General features: G+C 39.9%; 1 protein-coding gene across 8 annotated transcripts in view; it reads left to right on the top strand.

Moving 5' to 3' along the window:
• The window catches only part of LOC127372128 (MICOS complex subunit mic25a), a 62,224-nt gene that overhangs the window by 18,502 nt on the left and 20,811 nt on the right, over positions 1-22,911 (top strand). For 7 of the 8 annotated variants that reach the window (XR_007886545.1, XR_007886542.1, XR_007886543.1 and 4 more), the window contains 3 exons: positions 628-711; positions 6,851-6,921; positions 17,102-17,234. Coding sequence is in view for 3 of the 8 variants with exons in the window: in XM_051415541.1 (XP_051271501.1) it covers positions 628-711; positions 6,851-6,921; positions 17,102-17,234 (288 nt within the window). In the remaining 5 variants the exon portion in view is untranslated. Of the gene's footprint in view, positions 1-627; positions 712-6,850; positions 6,922-17,101; positions 17,235-22,911 lie in introns of those variants that run through there. The other variant, XM_051415544.1, reaches the window with a different exon arrangement.

The raw sequence follows: 22,911 nt of genomic DNA, 5'->3' as shown, positions 1-22,911 counted from the left end.
TCTATATATAATAATTTTTACCATTTTTAAGAACCTAATTTATGTTTTGTTTGCTTACTGCTGCAGAACCGATTAATCTAATGTCCCCTGCAATATAGTCGTGACTTTTTATTGGAATATGAAGTAGAGTTGATTGACATTTTGAATTATTTTTTATATTATAAGTGAGATATGTATTCAGAATTCAGTCTTTTTGGGCAATATTTTTGAATTTATCAGAAACCACTGGTTTACTGGTCATTAAAAGCAACAGGTTGCTTTGTTTCTTCTCCCCTGAGCACAAGCTAGTGTCCCATGTGTGCGCCACGCTCATGAGCAAAAGCAATGTATAGTTTAGCCTATTACCTTTAGCATCCTTTTACCCACTTAGTAACTATGTCAATTTAAAAATTGTCAAATGCAAAATTTAATTTTAATTGGTACCTGGATTGATTTTCTTCTCCTTATTTTGTACCAAGCAGTATGAGTTGAGTATTTACACAGGTCTATAGAGAGTGTAGTAAACTCTCCTGTGTTAATATAATAAAAAGCTCTCTAAAAGCTGTTAAATAAATGCTATGTTGTTTATTTCTTTGCCTTTCTTTATTGACTTATTTTCTACCTCTACTCTTTCTTCCTCTTTCTCAGGCCAAACAATTGGAGAGGAGGGAGAAGGAACTGGCCAGCATCTCCAGCTTCTATAAAGAGCAACTAGAAATACTGGAGAAGAAGGTAAGGGCAATTATTTCCATCTTATAAACAAGTCATCTGAAAGGCCTTTTCTATAATCATGCATCCTCAGATGTGTTCATTGGTTGCATTGCAAAAAATCTAAATCATTTTTATTATATTGATGGTCCACAAATGGTCCATCTGGTGTGAAATTATAGAAGTGCTGACATTACATTCTGTAAAGCAATGACTGTTCCTTTGTTGCACTTTAAAAAAAATTGACACGTATAACCGGAGACTTCACTAATGAGATAAAAACATCCTGTAGACTTTCACTGAAAAGGAGCCTTTACGCATCAGGAATATCAAAACAAGTCTTAAAGTGACATGTTACTCAATCTCCTTGGAGACTAAAATCTCGTTGAGACACAAGACACTCTTCTCTATCTTGGAAATGTCAAGCCCACATACCGGCGTCAAAATGTAAATGTAAATGAATTGAAAGTTTCAGCAGGCAGATGAGAGTCACGACTCGCTGTTGATGGACCAGCACTCAGAAGAGGTTTTACAGCGCCGTCTCTCTCAGAGAGCTTCAGTTCTCTAATCAAATGTACTGTGCTTTTCTCATCACTATGTCCTTTTGCCAGCAACCCTGTGGTCTTTTCAAAAAATAGAAAAAATAAAAGCAGTTTGTTTGGTGCTTTTAAGAAATTATGACCTGTGTTTCCTCCACCTGAGCACTAATGCGTTGTTCATATTTTGCACCCTGTAAAAGCCAAAAGCACAGTGGTTTGATAAATGCTGCTTGCTTACAGAGATTTGTTAAATTACTTTGTGAGGAACAAGGTTGGTACTGGTATATGATTTTAGGGCAGGATAAAAACTGCTTTATGCTCTTGAGGATGGGCAGAGGCTAGAAGGAAGGACAAGAGGCAGGAGAGTAAAATTACAGAGTGCAAATTAAGTAAAGAAAGGAAGAAAAGAATCAGGAAAACATAAATGACAAGTACACTGATAAAATAGTAGAGCAAATATTTTCATTTTTATGAAAATTAGATTAACTCACATGCTACATACTCTCACACCTTTCCCTCTCCCGTGGCCTATCCTGTGTCTCTCCCCTCACACCCATAACCCTCCCTCCAGTATTGAGCAGACACTCTTTAGGACTTGACTCCCCCTCCACCCCTTTCCCCTGTCTCTCCTTCCGTCTGGCGGGGCCCATCAGGCAGACGGGGGGGACCTTATCTAGTCCCTGGCACTCGCCTCCTTTAGGCCTCTGAGAAAACCTTTTACATAGCCAAGTTAAATGGAAGGGCCCCTTGCACACCGTGCGGCAAGCAGCACACGCTGCAATGCTTGACGGAAGAGACTGATTGGCAAAAGAGTGGAGGATGCTCTATCTTTCTCCGCTCGCCGCTGCAGTTGCTTTTTCTATCGCTTTTTTTCACCCCTCACTTCCTCGCAGCTGACCTGCATGTGGATGAGGGAGTGAGGAAGAGGGGGACTGAGAGCAAGAGATAAAGAGGCTATATGGACTGTGCATTAAACAGAGAGTCTATCCTGAGCTTGCGCCATGAGCCGGCGTCCATCTCCCTCCTTCTCTTCCTTCATTTTCCAATCTGACACTCTATTCATCCAGACCTCCTTTCATGCCCCCTTTCCTTTGCCCTGCCTATTTTTCTTCCTCTCACTCTCTCATACCTGTGGCAAATGCCATTCGGGCTGAAATAAATGGCCTCTTAAAAGTTGAATTGTGACTGACACAGGTCATTTACATAAATGCAAAACACAATTTGAAAGAGTAATATGTCCCACTGTTCAAATAGATTCTGATCCAAGTATGTGAAGACTTACATTGCTCTGGCCTTCCTCGCTATCAGTATTGTTTTAGAACCTGTTAAAGCAAAACAGAGAGGTGATGATTGCCGTTGTCTAAGAATGAATATTATTTATTTTATGTAACCTTTATTTAACCAGGACAGGCTTTTATTCTTCAAATAATCTCAGAAGTCTGAGTTTTTCCATACGTACAGTAAATGCACAAGCAGACACTCAGACACTCAGACTCACGTAATTGCACTGTTTGGATGTGTTAATAATCTGAGGCAGAGATTTAAGCCAAAGGTAAGAGCATCTAGATTAGAAGGAGAATCCACTGATAATTGGTGTGTGATCTTCCCCTGAATCAACATTTTACTCTGGCTTAGCAGCAGCCTCTTCTAATAGGCTAATAACTGTGTGTGTGTGTGTGTGTGTGTGTGTGTGTGTGTGTGTGTGTGTGTGTGTGTGTGTGTGTGTGTGTGTGTGTGTGTGTGTGTGTGTGTGTGTGTGTGTGTGTGTGTGTGTGTGTGAGATATTATTTGTATTAATTTGTATGAAAACACACACAAACACACTCTGGTGTCCAGTTTGCCTAAGGGATGAATGATGATAACAGACTATGGTGTTTGTCTAAAGGCTGTGGATGGTGTCCACTACTGACACAAAAGAGAAAATAGCCTGTGTGTGTGCGTGTGTGTGTGTGTGTGTGTTTATTGTGACAGGTTTGTGTGTATGTTGTCACTTCAGAAGTAATTGTGATAGAGTGGCCAATCTACTGTGCAGCATCGCATTTCCCCTCTCTCACACACATACAGGTTCACACACTAAAAGACATCTCAAGACTGAAACACCCCCCCAAACATACCAGTACATCCTCCCTACCAATCCTCTCCCTCCCCCTCTCCTTCTCCCTCTCCCTCTCGTTTATTTGTGGATGCCTCCCTAATCTCTTCCCAGTGTACAGGTGGAGTATATCTGTCTCCCTGTGGCAACATAACCCTGTGACTCTGTAAACAAGTCTCAGTTTAAAATTCACCTCTTTTAATCCCCCCTCTTGAAAAAATTAATCCGCCTTCGTCCAAGCGCGGAGCGTGAAACAACCCCTCCCTCAAAATCCCTGACATCAGCCCATCTCAATCCACAGCTGCTGGAGGGTGTTCAGACGAGTGTGCATGCAAGGATCATCTGAACACAAGCATTCCCGTGCAAACACAGATTTAGTCACACACCTGCATGTATGCAAGCTTACGCGCACACACACATGCACCCTCACTAATCCTCTCCACGAGTCTTTCCAACACCCCCAAAAACCTTGCTTTTCCCCCCATTGAGGGTTATCATCCCCTCTTTCTGTTTCTCCACATTGGGTTTTTGTCCCCAAGGGTGCAAATGACTGGGAAGAGCTCGGAGTGTGTGTGCCAGTGATAGTGCTGCCACTTCTCTGGTGTCATGAGAGCTGAGCTGGGGCTGTTGCTCTGGGTCTGTTCTGTCAATAGACACAAAAAACATGTTAATACACACAAAAACAACACACAGCCTTGCGGTCCCGTGACATTTCGACTGGATAAGCTGTACCTGCCAGTCCAAACACTACCTTCACACTTCCACTCTCCTCATTTTCCTCACATCCCCCTGTTTTATTAGCAAGGCCAGAGACGTGATAATTGTATCAGTATTCTCTGGTACATCGTTTCATGACCATCAAAAATGACCCATTTTGTACATTTCAATGGAAAAAAAGCATAGAGTTGTTTGACAGTTAGTTTGTGTGAGAGAGACGTGAGAGGAATATGAACTCGTTCCCATTTAGAAGAGGCTCCAAATGGTGAGATTCCTGAGAAACTCTCCAGAGCACATGATTGTTTGTTGATGAACTTTGTGGGACTTTGCAGAGAGAATAGATTTTACATATGAGGCCATGTTTTACTAAACTAGGCAACAAGGGCAAAATTTTAGATTTGCAAACCACCGATTTCAAACAGTGGTGGCAATTTCACCGATTAAACATTTGAAAACATGAAAAAGGGTCAACACTGTAGCTCCCTTAAGGTCCACATGAAACACAAATTATGTTCATGTATTTCCTGTACAGGCAGCTAGGGACCGTAGCCAATAGCGCCGACTGTGTCTTACATCCACCGCCAAGCAGTTAAAGCAGCTACGTTGCTAAATGTATTCAATTGTTTATCTTTTTCCAAGTGGGAAGCACTGTATTAACTACTGCCTTAGTAGGATACACCAGTCTTCAGTGAGAAGTTGACTTTACCTTTAAACCATTTGCTAGCTGCTTCCCTTGCTGGAGCCCTACTCTCTATGTCCTGCATAATCTGAGGCACCCATGGGTTTAAGCCCCTGTGGACCTTTTTTTTTATCTTGGCTCGAACACTGGATATCCCACAAGGCAACTACAGACTTTCAAGTTTCAGCTTAGCTTTCCTCTGTTGAGTGTACCCACTGAGCCCCTGACCTTAGGCTAAAGGCTAAAGTCGCTAACATCTTACCACTTATTCCCAGGGAGCCAGCCAAAGTATTAACTAACTCTTCTCCAACAAGAAGAGAAGAGAGCTTGGTTTCTAGCACATTAAATGTTATTCATTTATTTGTAATGTTAAATGCTTAGTAGATTAATAAACCATCTGAGCAGCGGTTCTGTGGTCTGGAACTGTCTTTTATTTGATACAAAATGCTGTGTGAAGTGTACTCTTGCTTTTCAGCTGTAGTCGTTACCCCCCTGTTGAGGTGTGATATTTAAACCTAGTCCACATATTAGGAATGGGGATGTTTAGCAGCATCAGGAGCCAATCCTGAGTCCTGTCCTAGAAAAACACATCTAGGAAACATAACAGGAAGGGATAAAGTCTTACACCTGGGTTGTTTGGCATTTCCAAATTGCGTATACTGTGACAGCTTAAAAATTGAACTCAATTCAACTCAGGGCAAAGTACCCACTGCTCAACCAATATGGGTTTTTTAATGGCCGATCTTCAAAACAAAGAAAAGTCATGTATAATTCTGTTCTATTCTATAGAAAATATAGAGCAGGAAAGTTATAGTACAGAACCAACTTTTTCACCACCTTCCCAAAAAGAGGGGGAGCGCTAACATCACACCACACCTGGCACACTGACTGGCCCAAGGCTGCCTGCAGATGTGTCTGAAGAATTTTTTTGTTCATCGGCCTCATGAGCACAGACATCCACCAATTATCTCAAAATGCCAAATAATTGGCCAGATTAATCGGCTGAGCGATTTATTGGTCTACAACTACTCTCTTCCTTCATACTAGACTTATGACTTACATTTTACTGTCTTCTCCTTAAAGAACAGGAAATAAAAGGATAGAGGGGCAGATTATTACATTGAAGTGAATACTGGCAGATAGGATTAAGAAAAAAGATGCCTATGACATTACTTGAGTCTTTTCCAACACCAGACATTCAGATCAGGGGAAGCATGTCTGCGGATCAGTGTGAAATAATGAGATATGAAAATGACTGGGGGGCACTGGAGGAGTAGAGGGCTAGGGATTGTGGAGGAGGTTTGTGTTTGATCCCATCTCTTTCCCTGTCTTTAGTCACTTCAATTATCTTCCTCTCCTATCACCCCTTCTATTGGGAATATAGGGAATAATTAAGTAAAAGCGTGAGCGCTGTGGTTATTGGTTTAAAATGGTGATTACTGAGCAGTGAATGTGTGAGAGAGAGATTTTCCTTGTGTTTGACGCATTCCAGACAAACGGTATTTCATATGTTTTGACACAAAACCTGTAAGGTGATCATTCTTGTGACAAAGCTGATGATTTTAAACATATTCTCAGTACTGTGGCTGGTAATGCTGCACGCTTATTCATTTTCTTAAACTTCTTATACTCTTGACTGCTTTCTAGTCAGCTCTGACCGCGATGCAGAGTAGTTAACACTGTGGCCGCTGATTACTCCAGTAGAGGTGTGCCATATATGACCTTGTCCTCTAGGCACAGGCTCCATCTTTGCTGTAATTGCTGTTTAAATGCCACTTTTTCCGGCATGAAATAAAACATTATGGAGTACCAACAGGCCATCAGCATTCAGATTTGTAAGCAGCAATGTAAATTCAAAGGTCACTAATTTTACAAATGTGACATTTCCAATGGTGTTTTAAACATTTTGCTTATCATCGCTTAGAGCTTGAATTTCATCTATATAAAATATTTAAAAAATATTAGAATATTTAGTTAATAGTTAATAGTTTAAATATAAATTCATGAGACTTGATTGGATGACTTTCACACAGTCCGTCTTGAAATGATGTGCAACTTCTGCAGAGCTGTAAAATACCCCTGTATTGATGCTCACCTTTCTTTTCTTTCCCTCTTTCTCTGTCTCTTTGCCTCCAGAACCTTGACAACTACAAGCAGACGGCTGACCAGTACAACCAGGCAGCTACTAAAGCTGAGGCTCACATCCGGTAACTACTGTGAATTAGCTTTGCAACACCAGTTTCTGTGGAATGAACCATTAGTATACTCATTACATTGTTATGTTTTTACTAGCCTATCACAGGCTAACGCTGTTTACTGAGTACACCTGTAAATAATCCATTATGTATAAATGTAAGGCTGACATCATGTGGCAAATTAGAAAAAACCCTCAGCACAGTGGATTACAAAGAGAAACCAGCTCTGACTAGCAGGATGTCCACACAACAGTTGTCAGAAAGCAGATGTGGGCAAAGACCTGAGTGTGAAGGCTGTTTGCAATGTCAGTATGCTGTTAATGTGAACCCCACACCTACTGTAGCTGACAGTCAAAATGTTGTTTTCCACACATACGGTGGTGAGGCTGGGTGATAATTTACTATTATCACTTCTCATCTCCCATTTAATAGTTTTGTGACAAAATTCCCATATTGGTATATCACCATTCTCCTCTTAAAATGAACAATAAGTGAAATCCTTCTGACACCTGTCACAGCATGAGAGTTCAAATACTTGAGAATATATGATTTTTTTTAAGGATTTTGGTCTACTGAAACAAGTATTGCAAATATGTGATGTAATTTTCTGATAGCATACATAATAAAACAATATCTCAATACTGCTGCGATAATTATTAAGGCAGCACTTTTGTCTATATCAACCCAGGTGTTCCCTCCAAGTATATTAATTGCCTTCTAAGTGCACTATAATTTGACCAAGCTTAACATGTTTTTTGCATTAATTTTGATGAAATTACACTACAATAGCCTGATACATAAAGTCAACGGATCTCTAACACTCTGTTTCTATTCTAGTCAACTGCTTTATTTAAAATGATCTTGCTTTACTTACTTTATTAGACATGGAAAAAACTGAAATGTATTAAATTAAATGTATTTATTTATAGTAGACAACACAGAGACCACTTATGTTGTGTAAAGCTGATTAGCTGCTTTGGAATATTAATTATTTGCTAGATTTCATGTATAGATATGTATAAAACTTGATCCATTCTTGTGGGACTCTTGCAACTCTGTCCAGTGAGTGATATCATTTTGACATTAACATCATCACCTTTCTTTTTCTCTATAATGATATAATTGTAGCCACTACCAGCTTTGCAATCATGGCAATAAATAACCAACGACTTGGCCTCTTAAGTGATCCCATTCTACTGGTAGAAAAACAAAAACAGCAGGATTTCACAAAAAGCAGGGGTGATCCTCTGGGATGGCAGAGTTCAAAACCTCACCTGCTGTCAAAAAGCATGTCAGTTTCATTCAACACTGAACCGCCGCCACACTGGCACTGCCACAGTGTGTGGGCCTTGCCAATTTACGCCCCTTTATAACACCCATTCTCACCCCGTTTTTGAAAGGAGAGAGAGCCAAAGAGCTCTGTGAATCCAATTTAGGCAGAAAGCCGTTCTTTTTCCCCTTTTTACGCGTGCATGACAGTGATTATCGCAAAACTGATGAAAACTGGTTAATTCAGATCTTTCATTTTCAACTGCTATTCTCACACGCTCATTCCTCACCTTTTGGTTTTCATCAACACATAAAGCCTTGCACTTATGTCTTACTGTGCACCATTAAAACCTGAACTTCAGTTGAAATGAAACACCTCCAAGACAAAACCTGTAAAAGTCATAATGTCGGAGCCACCTATTTTCCCTCTGCTGCCAGCAGTGTTAAATGCATCCAGGCCTCATGAGATCCACCTGGACCACAACACACAGAACTGCTGAACAGTAATGATTTAGTATTGGTTTAATTAGGAAGTTTTACCTTCAGTAGCAATATCTGAGAAGATTAACTGTGATTGATGAAATTACTTTTTCTTTCCTCCACTTAACCTGCTGTGTTTACTCTGTATACAGAGATTACACATGTACTTAATTAGTCTGAGACCTTTCCATTGGATAATGAAGGTAGAGTAAATTTGTGGCTCGAGTCATTAAAGGGTTTGTTGTTGTTGGTAGCGGCGCAGAGGCGTAATTAAATTCTAAACAAACTCTCTACAGTATCACTAACATCTGAATATATCTGTCATTTCCTAACAAGGTGAAAAGTGATAGAAAGTCACCATTAGTGTCAGTTTACAGTTTTGCAGCATTAGTTTGTTACTTTGAATGATTAGGCTTTGTGAGTTAGATGCTGTACCTTGAAATGACAAACTTCAAATCTGTCCAAGAGCTTAAGTCACACGGCACCCCCCCCCCTCCATTATCTCCACTGCCATACAAATATAAAATATAGCTTTCGTAGCAGTAAATGTATGCATGTTATTATTAAGTCAGTAATGTGGTCTAGTAGCACACAGTCTGGTGCATTCCTGGAAACAGCAAGAGGAAAAAGTAGATGCTTGGTCTTGTTGCTAGCTTTGCACTACATGATGGGCAGTAACCTCATCCGCAACACTGCCATCTTCATGCACCTGGTCCATTGAATTTAACAGCACTCAATTCCAGTCCAAAATTTTGTCCAAATGATTACATTAGCAAGGATTTGCTATTGTCCATTGCTGCGTGGAAGAGGTTAGAAGATCAATTCTGCGCGAGTTTCCCAAAAGAAGAGCATTTTGTCCCGCTACAATGTGTTGTTCTTTTTTTTTTTAACGTGCGCACACATACACACACACACACACACACACACACACACACACTTACTTACGTGCACACAAACTTTCACTCCCTTTTTCTATCTCTGCCACACACACAGGCACACTTTGTATTCAGGCAGCCATGTGCTCATCATGTTCTGTCAGCATTTGGGCAGCGTTTCATTGTGCCGTGGTCACGCTGTCATTTCACACTACACTGACCACCCAGTAATTATTCTATTTACCCACTGCTGAAGGGAGGGGGAGCAGTGGGGGGGCGGCAGCACAGTCTAACACGTTATGTAGCTACAGTATGTCTTTTTCTTCTGTCTTTATATCAGTGTCTGTCTCCACTTCTGCCTATGAATTCTAAAATGATTTCATTCAATAATCTCATTCGCTTATTATTTCTCTGCCCGTGGTTGTAACTTTGTCTGCCTTCATTTATTGTCCTCACGCCCTCTTTCTTGGAACTTCTATATATAGAAAGAATAGTAGTTAGAGTGAGCATAAAGTCAGGTGAAAAATTATAATTATTTCCTGTTTCACTGTGTCATTTGGATTCTTTCCTCTTCTTCTGCGTTGTATTAGTTGTACTGTTGCACCTGGCTTAGGCACACAATAGGCTTAAATTACAAAATTATAGGTACTAATGTGTACCAAGTAGTGTAAGAGTCAGGACTTTTCTGGAATTTCTGGAAATATGTTAAGATAATTTAAGGGTGAAGAAGTGTGTTGAAAAAGAAAGCTTCATCACAATACAGGGTTCTGTCTGATGTGTAAGACTAAACCATATAGGTACGAAGGTGCTGATCTCTTTATAGGCTATTTTCCAGCACCAGGGTTTAAAATCTTATAAAAGCAACCACGGCTAGCTGGTGGAGGGAATGTAGGAAAATCACACAGCCCCATAACCCCGTTTGGGGAGACATAAATCAGGTACAGTGCTCTCGATTAGTTATAAGACCATTATAAGTCATTTCCAGTTTATTGTCGGTTACAGTAGTCCCACTTTGGCTGCTATTTCCTAGCTGTGATTCTGGGACTCAAGTAGTTTGAGTACAAATGTTGAAGCTAAAAGGTGCTTCTCACACCTGAGGAGGGTACTTTGTTGATAGCAGGGCAACAAGAAAGAAGCGCCCGGGGATATTGCCTCTCTTTTCCCACACTGCACAGGTCACACGCTAAATATTATCCTTGAGTGGGGACATAGTGCGTGGTAAAATGTTATCTAGTGCTATTTCCACTTGCCTTCCCCAACTACATGAGGCATTTTGGAGAAGTTCATCCATTAGTCTTGCCTTGGGGTACCAGACTACCCATATTTCTCCAAAATACCTCACCTAAGAGACCCACAACATTGCAGCTGAGTTCACTTTAAGATCTAAAAATCCATTAATCCTCTTTAAAAACCTTGCTACACTCAAAGTGTTAGCAAAGACCAAACCTCAGTGAACCTCAGGTGGATACCTGTGTGAGGATTCACCATGAAGTAACTGCTGACAGTTTGTGGTGAAGACCTACTTTCATGTGGGTTTGTTGTATCAACTTTACTCTGTATGTGTCTGTTCTTGCGTGTATGTGGGGAGCATGTCCAATTACTGTAGCAGACAGGTAGCTAACTGTAAGGATCTCTGTGGCCCACAAAGTCGTAGACTGCTAGTCATTACTAGAGACAAGACCTGTCTGCACTGTGGTCCAACAAAGATTTACCATTAAGACAGAAGGCTGCAGTCACTTACACACACTGTTACTGCCTCTGTGAGGTATATATAAAGAAACACCTACACACACAAACACTCCTGCACAAGATTACAATTACAGACGTTACAGATTTGGTCTGTGCGGTTATTGTAGATAGTTCAAAAGACCACATTTCATCCACATGTGTAAATCCACTGCAACACTGACTAATATATTACATCTTTCACTGATGTACTAAACAGATTTGCATCATTTAATGAAGGTATTTGCTTTATTATGTTGAACAGTTATGTACATAAGAATCAGATTGAGTGTATTTGCCGTTACAGTAAAAATACTGGCTGATTTGGCAGCAACTGGTTTAAGATCAAGGTTGGGAGCCTTTTGATTTTCCGCATTTGTTGTGTCTGTATGTAAATGTAATTCCCAAATGGAACGGATTGGACTCTTGACATGGTGGGATGTCATAATCACACGTAATCATATCTGAAAAATCAGTTTTTAACGGAGGACAGAGAGTGTGCAAACATGGGAATCAAACATCGCAGTGATGTGGTAACCATAAGGTTGCCAGGGCGCCCCACTTGTGAAGACATACTGTATAATAGAAACATACATAATTAATAATTTCATGATAAATGTAGTGATACATTTACATATTGGCACAAAGGTCAAGGACCTCACATACATAGTAAAATAAAGGGACCGCACAGGATAAGCCATTAATAAAATACAGTAGAATACCTCACATTCATACAGCCAAGCAGTGTAACATGTAGTAGGTTGTTTGTAATACAGTGTCCTGCATGAGAGCCAAAGTAGGAAATGAATGTAACAGTGTATTTTAGTCTAGAAAAATAATGTGCTCAGATTGTGTATTATTCGTTGTGCAGTCTGGATTTGAAAGCTACCCTGTTTTTTTTTTTTTTTTTTCAAAAGAAAAGTGTTGTTCAAAGAAAATGACCTTACAAATTAAATGACACAAAACTAGAATTGAAATTGTTGATGATAAAAAGCAGAGCGATGGAAGGTTGATAGCTGCGAGACGCTCCAAAGAGCATGTCTCACCCCACATCACCCACAACTCGAGTGAGTCGTCCAACCGCAAGGTCTCCTGATTGAAAAGTTATCAGCGACGAGATGTCACACACAAACACACGTGCACATGTGCCCCTTATCTTGTTCCCGCATGTCACCTGTTTTAATGAAACACTCCCCTTATCCCCTCCCATCTCTCTCTCCCTATATTCCCACAAAGTGAGTTTGGTGGGGATCAATCAGCCAGGCTAACAGAGTGCGAATTGTTCTCCTACATTCCTATCTCCCTTCAGCACTTCAGCTGTCAGCGTATGAAGATACGGGCGGAGTTCTGTCTTCTGTCTTCAGTCCGTGGCTTGTAGTTGTTTTTGATTGCTATTCCCATTTGAGACGGAGACTTTGTAAGAGTTTTGGTGGAGTTGAGATTAAACTTAGTAAAGTTTCTGGGTGTTGTCATATTGTGTGACATGTGAGCTTAGGATTTAGGTACGCTGCATCACTTAGCAAAGGTAGGATAAGTGATTATTATGACTACTAGAATAATCAGAGCTTCTGAGTTATGTCAGTCCTCAGACAGACCCTTACAGGCTTTATGAACTAAATCTGTAGTTCTGATTTTATGTGATTCTGAAAGTACGTTTTCTGCCAGTTGAAATGTAATGTTGTGAATGTTATCCTTATGGCAGTATCATAAAAGCTTTACAAAGCCTCTAACAATACAAGATGCATGCTCTGTCGTTCCTTTTGATCTCACCCCAGCCATGACATCTTTGATCCTCTCTTCTCTTCCCCTCCACTCAACGCAATATTAAAAAACCAAAAATACAATGCCATGGCTGCTTTAAAGGAACCCAAATCCTTGTCATCATACATTAATAACCGTTCACACACCACACACACACCAACACAAACAACACCAACTTAGACACAGAGAGAATAATAAAATGCTACGCCTTTACGATCTTTCCTTTTTCTTCTTATTGCTTTATTCCCCAATGTCACGCTTTGCAGCGGCGCAGAACTTGAGCTCTCTTCATAAAAACCACACACTGCCAAGGTGAGACAAAAAATAATGAGAAACTTTAACGATTTGAGCCTAATCTTTCTCCCCCAACTCTGCACGTATTTATGCAAAACGTCACAGGCAGAAAGCAATTGGAGTGTTGTTTTGCTTCTCCTCCCTGCAAAAGTTAGCTATCAAACTAGCTGGGGCGGCTAATGTTTTTCTAATAAGAGCTCACCTCTAATTTCAGTCAAACGAGGCAGTTGGTGCAGATTAGCGGAGGCAATTTTCTGCTTCAGATTCCATTATTAAAACACTCCTGCTATCAGAAAGTTTCTCTTGTTGAATTGAAAAAAGTTTTTTTTTTTCTTTTTACTTGAGCTTGGATTAATACCTTGGGGCTATTGTTGCTGTTATCTCCTACTTTTAGGGAGTAATTCAGAATGCCGACCAGCTGTCGGAGTGCAAAGTCAAACATCAACCAGTTGTATAATTTAAATTATGTGATTGAAACTCTATGCAACTGATATTAAACTGACCAACACAGAAACACCATCTTCATTTTCACTGCGACAATATAAATTCTCTGTTTTTAGGCGCTGACCTTGGCAAAAATCCTCTGCGTTTAATCTCATGGACATAATGTCCCTTTTAATTAGAGCCCTTCAACCCTAAAACCTATATCCTGTAACATATGGCTACTGAGTACTGTAATAATAACTCAAGCCAGCATTGCTTTAACATAATTGATCTCTGTTTGTCTGCTCTTGTTATCAACTAGTGAATTATATTGACCCTGAGCTTATCAGCGTCACAACTGAATGACTGTTAACCAAACACAATGCAAAGATCACTAATATTCAGCTGTCATCCTGAGCACAGAATGCAGATTGTGATGGTTGCCATGGGTTACTGTTTGTCCATGCAAGCTGCAAGGGCTATTTGTCATTTGATACGTCACTGGCACATTCTGTCTGTCTCTCTGTCTCTGTCTCTCTCTCTCTCTCTCTTTCTCTCTCTCTATCTGTCTCTCTGTCTCTCTCGCTCTCTCTCTGTCTCTGTCTGTCTCTCCTTCCCTCTCTGTCTGTCTGTCTGTCTGTCTGTTCGTCTCTCTCTCTATCTTGTCTCTTTATCTCTGTCTGTCTATCTCTCTCTGTCTGTCTGTCTGTGTGTGTGTCTCTCTCTCTCTCTGTCTGTCTCTGTCTGTCTGCCCCCCCCCTCTCTCTCTCTGTCTGTCTGTCTGTCTCTCAGGTTGCATTCACTTCTCTTTTCATGAATATTCTCTCCGCCAGTGATTTATTTAATCCGTTCGCTCTACCCTCCACTGCACATGCAAGCACACACAGACAGGCACACACTCAGACTACACAATACACATACCGGTGCAGAGAAATTTCTCCTACAGTCTTCGTCGCGCAGCAGTTTATCCCATATCCCCACATGGTCGCAAACACACACACATTTATTGTGTGTACTGTCAGTGAAGGCAGGGTCTGTTGAGTTCATTCATATGTGAAGGACGCATGATTCTGTAATTGCTTTTAGGGGTGAGGGCAGTTCTCTGGGTGGGTGTGTGCATATTTGTGTGTGTGTGTGTGTGTGTGTGTGTGTGTGTGTGTGTGCATGTACACATACATGATTGTGTATGTGAATATCAGGTGGTCAGCTTCCCAAAATAAGTAAGCATGTCCCATCATGTTAAATGAAGCCATGCGTTTCCTTATCAAATTGAACATTAATTCTATCTCTTCCCCTCTCCGTCTCTTACTCTTTTTTTTTTTTTACAATGAAGTGCTGTATACAGACTGAAACGTGACTGCAGGATAACATATTGATTTTCATTAGAAAATTAGAAAATTTTAGATAATAAATGTCAAGCGGTCTTGTCTAGTGTGACACAGAGAGAGCAGACAGAGGTAGAGGATCTCTATTTCAGTTCGAGTTGAAGTTCAGAGTTTATACCTGACCTTGGAAACAGCAGTTGACAGAACGATCTCACCTCAGGAGGTAATAGATATTGTAATGCGAAAAAATAAATTAATCTGTGTATTAAGTTTATGTGATATGAGAAAACTCAAGAACAACTACAACAAATAGACCTTGTTTTGTCATCATATTCTATTCTATTCTGGTCTATTATATTCTGTTTTGTTCTATTTAATTACTTTCTGTTCTATTCTGTTCTATTCTATCTTTTTTATGTTTCATTCTGTTGTGCTCTGTTCTGTTGCCAGTGGATTGCCTGTGCATGTGCGAGCTTGTACAGGATGCATTGCTGTGAATAATAAGTTGTGTCTTTGTGTGTATGTATGTGCGTGTACATATCCATATCCCAATCCTTCCGGTTACGAGTTCTGTCACAACAGCAGGTAAATTACTACAAGCAACAGAGCACTCAAGGATTACCCTCATGTAGGATTAGCATTCACTACCTGCATATGTGTGCGTGCGTCTGTGTCTGCGTGTGTGTGTGTTTGTGGGTGTGGATACAATTGTGTGCTTTTGTCTACACACATGTACTGTATGTGTGAGTAAGATAAAAAGAAAAGAGAAAGTTTGACTCTGACTCCTAAGCTGCTTTGTCAATGCATAATTCATCTCTCTCCACAAACTGCACCTTGAAGCCTTTGAAACTGTCTTAGCTACTCCAACTGCAACTAAAACAAACCATAAATAATCTCAAGTGTTTTTTTATTTTCTTTTGCTCTCCAAAAAATTTAATGACACAAAACAGAAATTGTTTGCGCCGCTGTTATTGTGGTTTCAACTAAGCTTAACTTCAAGGAGTTAGTAACGTTTAGTCACTTGCAACTCAACCTGTTGTTGTTGAAGCTTCAATCTGGCAATCACAGTTGAATTTATCGACTGCTCTGGTAAGTCCTGTGTTTCTTTACTCTGAGCAAAAAAGACTGCTGTGTGTCTTTCTCATCAGAGACTGAAAGTGTAGGTTTATCCTGTAGCTGCACTTATGCTAATGTTATCTTGAGATAGCATAGTGATTTTACAGCTTTACAGAGCCTTGTCTAAACATTAAAGGAAATTACATTCTTTTTACAACCTGGGTCTTAGTTACGGCTGCTTACTTGTTCCACACTTTCTTGTAAGATCACGTCTGATCTCAGCTTAAAGTTTGTTATGAAATTGTATCACATCCGATGCGAATGATGAAATAATGATGAAAACTATAACAGTAATACCCAGGTTGTAGGTTAAAAGCAGGTTTTCTTCAAATCATGAAGAGGAATTTACTGCTAGTTATTTAATCAATAATTACAGTAATAATAATAATGATCAACCTTTTAGAGTCGCGACCCCCCAAAATAATCAGTGTAACGTGAAAACTACCGAACTCACACAGGAAAAGCATTGCTTTGCACACTAGGAACATATAGCATAATATAAAATATAAAAAATACCAGATTTTTCTATGTTTTCTTTCTGGAAAATGTTCCGGGTACTGAGTACAATTACCTGCTTCTCTTTCTCCTTTTGTCTTATTTGAATGCGTTTTCAAAAAACAGTAAGAGAAGAAATAGGGTATTAATACTAAGAAATTGTATTAATTAGCAAATTTCTTGTTGATGTTTATGTTAATAGTAAATAACTGATGCAGCATCCCTGGCAGTAACATCTGGTAAAAGTCTAACCCCTGTTTTAACAGATGTGGCTCTGTTAAAACAGACCATCCAATGAACTGTCAAAAATGTACAACATGATAAGTGTAACGAAGAGATCTGAGCATGTACAGTAACTGAAGACATTCCCAGTTGGCAGCGCTGTCATAATCACACTGACCCCCGTCTGTGCCCTCTGTTCCTGTGTAGACCCCGACAGACTGTGTCTCTGTGTACTGAGCTGCAGGCCAAGGTGCTCCAGTGCTACGGAGAAAATCCACAACAGACCTTGCTCTGCTCCAGCCTGGCCAAACAGTACATGACCTGTGTCCAGCAAGCCAAGGTATGTGAGGGCCTCGGGTGTGGGAGCATGAAGGAAAGTGTGTTGTCTTTTTTTAATAGGATATTTGTTTGAAGGTTTGTTTGTGTGGGTGTATTAGTGTGTTTGTAATATCTGTGAATGATGCAGGTAACGCCACTTTACTTTTGATCAATTTCCCACTCCCATTGTTTTTTTTTTTTTTTTTTTATTTTGCTGTTATCACTCCTTGATCATTCCCTTTGAGTAACATACTTGGCCAGAGTACTTGAACTAGCTCTTTTTCCTTTAAAGATAAATGTCTTTTAAAGATAATTATTTTGTGAATTTTTTACCTTTATTTGACAGTGACAGTGAAGAGGCAGAAAGGAAATGTTGGATAGAGAGGGGTATTATACGTAAGAAAGGTCGGCGGCTAGAATCGGACCAGCAACGGTTGTGACCGGGTGGTTTGTGCTGTAACTATTCGGCTACAGAAGCGCTCCAATAAATGTTTTAATTTCCCTCCAGTTTTTTTAAAAGACAACAAAAGGATAGCAGTTAATTAGTCAGACCTGGAAGGAACTTGACAGTGACACTGACAGTGGAACAAAAAGGTGAAGAGACAAATAATCCTTTCATTCCTTATACAAAATCAGTTAACTTCTGAGGATTGTAATCTGCATGTTGGTTACTTTGACACTTCAAATAGGAAGCTAAATCAATGAGACATGCTTATTGAGCGGATTTATAAGTCATCAGGCGTGCACTGTGTTTTGGAACTTTCTGATAGGAAGATTACACCGTTATTAGTGTATTAAAATCAGTTTTGGCATTCAGCTCTTTGAAATGCATTCTGCTTTCTGCTGATGCTTTCGCAAATAGTGTTCAGACCCTACGCTTATCTACAAAGTGCTTATTTTACCCAATTTCTCCATCAAAAAACAATAATGAATGGGGTAATTTGCACATTATTATCGTGACAAAACGCACTGATATGGCTCCAAAGTAGATAAAAGGCACAAAACAACAATTGGTGAATCTGGCAGTTTAAATGGTCGATAACAGCAAGGCAAAGGCTCACAATAAAAGCAATCAGTCTTTTTAAACTGGTTCAAAAGATCCATTTGCCAGTGGGATGGGGCTCTTTGGGGAAAAAAACAGTGTATATGTTTGTATGTGAGTCAGTTTGGGGTTTTTTTTTGCGAGCGTGTGTTGTATGAATTCAGATTATGAGTGTAAGAGTAAAGTGCAGAGTAAAGGCAAGCTGTTTGTCTCCTTTTTGAGGCATGTGTTTAATTCAGGTTCAATCAGGCATATCCTTGACAGAGTGAGTGCAAATCAGTCAGAGAAAGAAAGAGACAGAGAAAACACTGAAGAGACAGAAAGAGAGCGTTAAAGGGCAAATGAATGAAAAAGAAAGCTTCAGTCTCTTGACAAATATATCAACTCTATGCCCATCCCTCTGTGGGTGAAAGGGGAAAGTGTTGTGGGCTAAAAACCAGAATAGGCTTTAGACTGTCCTGAGAGAAAGAGAGAAATGAAAAATTCTTCGCTCCTTTCCTGGTGTAAGACGGTGGATTTGACTGATGTTGATAAAGAAGGTCTAGACTGTAGTTTTCCATCCAAATGTAACGAGAAAATAAAGAAGAAAATGCAAATAAATGCGTTTTCATCCATACATAGAGTTAGTTCATCAAGATAAACAGCTGGTGGTGCTAATTGTCCTGTCCAGTTCCATAAAACCATTGCAGAAGAAGAGGGCACAACAAGATGATTAATTAAAAGAACACTGCAGGCCAAACTATTGTATTCACATGTTAAAAAGTTTGGTGTGAAATTCATATAATTCAAACAGTTGTCAAAACGTCTTATCGCAGACATCTCCTCTGTCTAACCTTTCTTTATTGGGATAATCTAACAGCGATGAAATCTTGCTTTTCAAGAGGGACCTGCGCTACTCTTTTAAAGATAGTTGGATTTTCAGGTTGACCTTTAAGTCTTCTGAAGAGTGCTCTATCTCCAGCTCAGACATAAAAAGGCATATAAATGTTTTTAGATTCAAGATAGAAATGTTTAAATGTAAAAATATCTCATATTTTAGTGTCCTATTAAAATACCCACATCCAATATTCTATCCTTTACTTCTCTATTTCTCTTTTATTCACTCATCTTATGTATAATCTGCTCATCCTTGGATCTTTCATGCCGCTGTCACTGTTGATCCATCTCTCTCCCCCAGTTCCAGTTCCCGTTCCCATCCTCCATGTGTCCCTCTTCCTGTATTAAAGCCTCTTTCACTGCCCTTCACTGCACACTTTGTCACATTAGCCAGTGTATTACCTCTGATCTGCACTGCTAGCCATGGAGCTCTGTCTCAGTCGAGGTATTAGTTGAGTTTGGCTTACCGGTCGGGTGCTATCCCTTCCATGTTCATTTGCACGCACAGCCTAGTCACACAGCCTTGTTTCAGACCTACTACTGTCTTTGTCGAACACACTCAAATTCCAAAGAGAGGGGCCCTTTTAGGACCCCTAGAGATAAAACATATTCATATAGGCAACTAAGAGCTAATGTTTCTAATTCAAATAGTAATAGTAATAATAATAATAATAATAATATATATAATAGTAAAAAAGCAACAATATATGCTGCTGTAGTTTTAGATCTGAAACCTTTCCTACTTTAAAACCTCTCGCTTCTATGATTATTTGCATCCATATTTTTGGTCTGTTTCATTTAGATCATCTTTAACACCAGTGGCATAGATTGGACAGCAGTCAATAATTGAGTGTGACGTACACACTGGAGCTCTGTCAATGTCGATTGAAATAAACATCCATAAATCTGCTTTGAAAAAGTTGCTCCTTGTAACTCCAGAACTTGCCTGAGAATCATCAGGTTTCAAGTTTTCTTCAGTGTTAAAGTAATCCAGTGATAGAGTGTCTGTACATCCAGCATTATACCGCAATCAAGAACTGCTAATAGTTCATTTGGTATACTTTTAATTGTGTCAATTTGCCAAAATGTATATTAATATAAAAAGCGGGGCTCAAATTGAGGCCCACAATGTAACTCATTTGGGAGCAATTGTCTTGATTTTGTCTGAGGAGGGTCCCACAGTGTCAGACTTTTAAAACCCCTGATCTAGTCTGTTGTTGCAGTCTGAAATCTACCTCTTGAAAACTTCAATCATACAACTGAAAAAAAAAATAGTTTGAAGACTTCTGTCCATAAAACATTCCCCCGTTGTAGAGCTTGCAATTTTCTCAGTTTCTTATGACGGTTAATATGTGCTCAAATAACACATTGGAATGAAACCCAAATGACTGAAACTGGGTCAAAAAGAAAGGAAAGACGGGTGAATCTGCCACCGGAGACTCCTGATCAGTCAGCCTTAATGAAAAGAAATGAGTGGGCAGTCCCAAGACCCCTCTGGACATGCAGGCGGCTGTCCAGTCTGCCTGTCTATAAATGGATCTGACAGAGCCAGCAGCTTGGCAGAGCAGAGCACTTGGACGGGGGTTTTACTAGGAAAAGTTTCAGTATTGCTGCAGGTGGTTAGGGGTCAAAAGGGAGCAATATGCACTGCAGAGTCAGTCATGAGAGAGCACTGGATCGTATTTCATTGTGATATATAATATGCCGTAGACCCTGGAGGAAACATTTTGTTAACATTGAGACTATTAATAATTTCTCTAAACTATGTGCCCGTGTGCTTGTTTCAAATGTGGAACAGAAGGTTTATTTGTCATGAAGGTAATTACATTCAGCTGTAATATGTAAGTTTTTTGAAAATGTTGAGTTTTTGCATTCAGAAAATAAAGAATTTAACAACCACATTACTTAGAATAATGTCAGATTTTTCAATGTTGGATAGCTTATTTAGGATAGGAACTTTTTGAATTCCATTACATACATGCCCATCGTCATTTTGAGTAGACCACTTATCTGCTCCACTGAAGGACAGTAATAATTCACCCAAAATATGTTTCGAGGTGCTCTTTGTAAAGGAGGGCCGTTTTGTTCAAACAAACAAGCAAAATAAACTGACTGTTCACAGGCAGATAAAATAGCTAGCAAGTTAGAAAAGACGTTTAGATGCAGTAATTTTTCAGCTTTGTGCGACAATAACATGACTGCTCAATAGACAGCAGAGCTTCTAGCCTGGTGAAAACCTCCCGACAGCTTAAAAGCTCTGTTCTTTTGTTATCTGTATGTGCTTGTAAGGATTTTCTAAAGCAGATGCATTCTTCTCTGTGATTAAAGGGAGAATGCTGTATCTCTCTCCCCCCCAAAAAAAAAAAAAAAAAAATCTTTGTCTGAAGTTGATACCTTACGGTTCTTGGTTTTCTTGAATATAGTTATCTGTCTCTCTTTTGTCTCTTTTTGTACATGAAGCTTGACGCTTATCGAATACCATCAGTCTGCCTACAACTCTTTTTCTTATTTTTCCATTTTCTGGCGTTCTCTGTATTCTGCAGTCATGTCAAGTAAAGTTATAGTTTGTGTACAGGAACACAGCAGCAGACCCATAGTGTCATGGATAGGATCGGTTCTGTCATTTTCCACCCAACTGCCACTGACTTTCCTAGAGTTTATTCATGTAGGCTCTACTGTATATATCTTACTCTTTGTCAGCCTGTCTGTTTGTCAATCAATCTGCCAATGAAACCAGCAGCCTGCTTATCTGTCTCTTCTCTGCCAGTGTCTTGATCTGAACATCACTAGAGTATCTATCTCACTTTTTCTGTCTCCCGCTTGAAGTCCACCCAACTCACTATCTACAGTTGCACAGCTTTCCTTATATGTCACTCAAAAAGTTCTTTTATCTTTTATGATTCATGCATCCACACACATACATACACAGGCTTTTCACACATTCTGCCCTCTGCCATCCATTAAAGACAGTTGCTTCAGGATATGGCCTTGCGCTCTGCTATCACTCCTCTGTCCCTCTCCTGTCAGTGTCTCTGGTCGGCCCATTGTCATGCATATGGGACCTTATGGGTGTGTGTGTGGTGTGGTGTGGTGTGGTGTGTGGGTTAGGGATGAAGGGTAAATGTCAGCTCACCAGGGCACTGCGTTACCATGAGGCTTTGTGGGTTTTTTTTTTTCTCTTCCTGGTGTGACATTTGGCATTATCTTATATATCGTCACTATGCGGTCATTGTCTTTGTAAGTTTTTATAGTCACTGTGTTTTTGTATGCTTGCATTTGTATGTTTGCGTCAGTGTAAGCCCATGAGAAAGTGTACGAGTCCACCCTTTACCTCTTATTATCTGTTCTCCCTTTCAACCTCCTTCTCAGTGAAACAAAACACAGCCATCCTCAAAGTCACATTCAAGAACAAACGTTTCTCAAACCAGCACTTACTGTAAGTGTCACCCCCCCTCCTCCACAACACTCTAAGGCTCTAACACAAACCATTTACAGAATGCTAATGCTAACAGCATCGGAGCAACACTGTGCCACTGTATCCCACATACTTAACCCACTTGAACCTGTTGGTCTCCTGAACGCAGTATTCTGCCCTGGTGTGTGACTGTGTGTGAGCACGTGCTGGCCTCTGAGATGCTTGGTTAAGTGCCACTCTGGGTCTGCCTTGATTACAGAGGCTTATGGAGCATTGCTGAAACAAAGAAAAGTGTGTGGAACAAGTGCATTTGTACTCGGGTATAAACACTATTCAATATATTGCAGTCCATTAAGTCCAGCCTCA

Source organism: Dicentrarchus labrax, unplaced genomic scaffold (genome assembly GCF_905237075.1).
Source record: "Dicentrarchus labrax unplaced genomic scaffold, dlabrax2021, whole genome shotgun sequence".
NCBI classification, from domain to species: domain Eukaryota; kingdom Metazoa; phylum Chordata; class Actinopteri; family Moronidae; genus Dicentrarchus; species Dicentrarchus labrax.
The sequence above is the reverse complement of the archived record's forward strand: the minus strand, read 5'-3'. Positions and strand labels throughout refer to the sequence as shown.